The following is a 3,038-nucleotide window of genomic DNA, read 5'->3' on the forward strand; positions in this document are numbered from 1 at the left end:
GGGGGGGGGNGGGTGGTGTCACTGGCAAGCAGATAAAGGGGAGAGGGTTTTGAGCTTGCGGCTGGCTGGCGGCTCCAGGCCTGCCCCCCAAGCACAGAGGCCCACATCGGCAGCTGCACTCGAGCAGAAAACCCTCCTCCCACCCAACTGCCCTGCCTTTGGTTGCTTGCCCGGCAACGCTAGGCCTTGAATGGCGGCGTGCCTGGCCAGCAGCGCCGGGCCGCAGGTGAGCCAGCGTGACGCCCACCCTCTTGCCCCCGGCGCTGACCTGCCTGCCCTGCCCCATGTGCCGTGGCAGGTGCACGGCACCAGGCGCGTTTTCGGGCTGCACGCGCTGCAACGCAGACGGGCGCTGCACGGAGTGCGGCGACTTTGCTTCAACGCAGGGCGCCACGGTACTGGATCCAAAGAGTGGCAAGTGTGTGAAGTGCAAGGACGAGCTGTGTGGCAAGGTGAGTGGGCTCCAGCTGCACTGAGCGGGGTGGGTGGGCCGAGCTGTGTGGGAAGGTGGGTGGGCGGGGTGGTGCGGGCTGCGCAGAGCTGCGGTCAGCCTGGCCCCCCCCGGGGCATGCATTGGGAGAGGCAGCAGGAATTGATTGTAGGTAACTGGCTGTGCCGCATGGGGCGGGAAGCCGTGCACTTCCGTACATGTGCACATGCCCAGCCGCCGCGGCGCCTGTGGGACTTTTTTTGTACACACCTGGCGGGCTGGCGGCGCCGCACTAATGCCGCCCCACCCCCCACCCCCCACCACCATGCAGTGCGACCCAGCCAAACCTTCCAAGTGCTACCAGTGCCAGAAGGAGCCCTACTGGTGAGAGCTGAGCTGCTCGCCTCACTCTCAGCTTGTGAACGGCGCTCAGCATGGCGAGGGTCGCGCTCAGTGCCCGCTGGTCTCCCGCCAACCGCGCAGCCGCTGCCCGCTGGGCTCATGTGCACTACCCTGCCCCAAATGTCTACACATGCCTCCTCTGGGAAGGACTCACAGCTGGCGGTTGACCCCCGAAGCGGGATGGGAAACAAGCAACAGCAGGTGACAGAAGGGAATCGCCCCCTCTCCCCCCGCGCAGGAGCTACTGGGGCGAGGACTATGGAATGGTGTACCGAGACGAGAAGTCGGGGGCGTGCGAGTCGTGGTGAGTGTGCGTGCAGGGGCGGCTCTGATGGAGGGGCGGCCCTGCCCACCCCGCCTGCTTGCGGGGCCCCTTGCCTTGCCTCCCCTGCTGCTTGCATGGCGGCTCTCGTGTCGATGCCATGCACAACCCGGAGCAACCTAGCAACCAAGCTAGCAGCGTAGCCGCTTGCCTGCTTGAAGGGGTGCTGCCCATCTGTCCGCTGTTACCCTGCAGCATGCACACCATTGAAAAGGGCTGCCTGGCGTGCAACGGCCGAGGGGAGTGCACCAACTGCAAGAAGGGCGGCTTGACCATTCTGCGGGACGGGCGCTGCGTGCCCTGCTCTGCTTTCATAGCCAACTGCCGCCTCTGCAGTGCCAACGGCAAGACCTGCAAGCAGTGAGTGCTGGGGCGGTTGGCGCGGGTGTGCAGGGCATGCGGTAGGCAGGGAGTCGAGGCATGCAGCTGGCCGTGGAGGCTCATGCTTGAGGGGGGAAGGTCGAGGGGGCGGCGAATCGAGGGTTGGGCCAAGTTTTGGGGCCTGCGATGGGAACAACAGGGCGAGAGCAGGCCAGCGGGCCAACAGCCAGCCGTGCCAGCGCTTGCGGTGCTGCCCCCCGGCGAATCTCTCCACTTGCGCAGCCCCCGCAACTGAACCCAAAACCCCTGCCCACCTGGCAGGTGCGCGATCGGCTTTGGCTTCAAAGGCGGCGCGTGCGTCAAGTGCCCCGAGGGCTGCGACGACTGCGAGCAGGCCAGGCAGGGCTCCTGCCTCGTTTGCTCCCGCGACGGTGCTGGCTACTACTTTGATGGCAAGGGCTTCTGCAAAAAGGTGAGGAGCGCAGCCATGCCCTGCAGCTGCGTGGGGAGCTCTGCCACACCATACCGTATTGTTGGTGTTCTTGCAGCTGCTGCTCGGCGGGCCTCTGTTGGTGCCCAGGCGGGGGATGCGTTGTGTCCCTCCCATCCATGCTGCTACTCACGCCCAACCAGCCGCCCAACCAGCCATCCTTCCTTGCTCCCCCCTGCTGCACTTTGCCTGCAGATGCCTGATGGCTGCAGCACTGTGAACAAGGATGGCTCCTGTCGCGCCTGCTTCGACGGCTACAAAATGGTCTCCGGCAAGTGCCTGCGCTGCCGCGACTCCGCGTGCATTGCCTGCGACAGCGACGCGTGCGAGCGGACCGCGCGGTCGCACTGCGGCGCCGACGGCTTCTGCAGCAATTGCACCGAGCTGTGGCCGGGCATCTCCGCCTCCTGCCGGTGGTGGTGAGTGCCGAGTGGTTGATGCCAGGGTGCCAGGGCATGTCCCTCCTGCCAGTGCTGGTGAGCGGGCCGGCTGCTGCCGCCTGCGCCTTGCGCGGGCAGCTTGTACAGTCCACTCCTTCGGGCCAAGCACTCAATCCCTACAGCCCTGTCAGCCCGTGACTCTGATCCTCCATTGACGGTGCTGGGGGGGGATGCTCGCTCGGCCGCATAAGCATGCGCGGCAGCGACCTGGCAGCAAGAGCCCCCCCTCCCCTTGACGCCCTGACCACCCTTCCTCGGCCTGCCCGCCCGCCTGCAACCCGACGCTGCAGCAAGGACCCGTTGTGCGGCAGCTGCCGGAGCTCCCCCTCCAAGTGCGACGCGTGCATTCATGGGTCGTGGCGGACGACCCCCGAGGGCATCCCCCAGGGAGCCTACTTAAACCCCGCCAGCGGCAGCTGCGCCCTGTGCCCCCTGGGCTGCGTGTTCTGCAGCCCCACCAAGCAGGGCCTGCGCTGCAATGAGTGCGCCCAGGGGTTTGCCCGCGTGAACGGCACCTGCAAGCGGTGGGTGTCGCCGCGAGTTTGTTGCTACCGTGCGGCTTCGCAGCGTGCCGCGTGCACGGGTGGTGCGCATGTGGGCCTGTGCCTAGACTGCTGCCTGGGCAAAAGAATG

The 3,038-nt window shown here is 66.6% G+C and overlaps 1 protein-coding gene across 1 annotated transcript in view; it reads left to right on the forward strand.

Annotated features, from left to right (window-relative positions):
• The window catches only part of CHLNCDRAFT_54721 (hypothetical protein), a gene marked incomplete at both ends in the record, with an annotated part of 4,485 nt that extends 2,097 nt beyond the window's left edge, over positions 1-2,388 (forward strand). Inside the window, 6 exons of the mRNA XM_005844158.1 lie at positions 299-452; positions 762-814; positions 1,071-1,136; positions 1,350-1,514; positions 1,797-1,947; positions 2,161-2,388. Of these exons, the coding sequence (XP_005844220.1) occupies positions 299-452; positions 762-814; positions 1,071-1,136; positions 1,350-1,514; positions 1,797-1,947; positions 2,161-2,388 (817 nt within the window). The remainder of the gene's footprint in view (positions 1-298; positions 453-761; positions 815-1,070; positions 1,137-1,349; positions 1,515-1,796; positions 1,948-2,160) is intronic.
• Positions 2,389-3,038: the final 650 nt, after the last annotated feature.

This window comes from Chlorella variabilis (genome assembly GCF_000147415.1).
Source record: "Chlorella variabilis unplaced genomic scaffold CHLNCscaffold_24, whole genome shotgun sequence".
Classification (NCBI taxonomy): domain Eukaryota; kingdom Viridiplantae; phylum Chlorophyta; class Trebouxiophyceae; order Chlorellales; family Chlorellaceae; genus Chlorella; species Chlorella variabilis.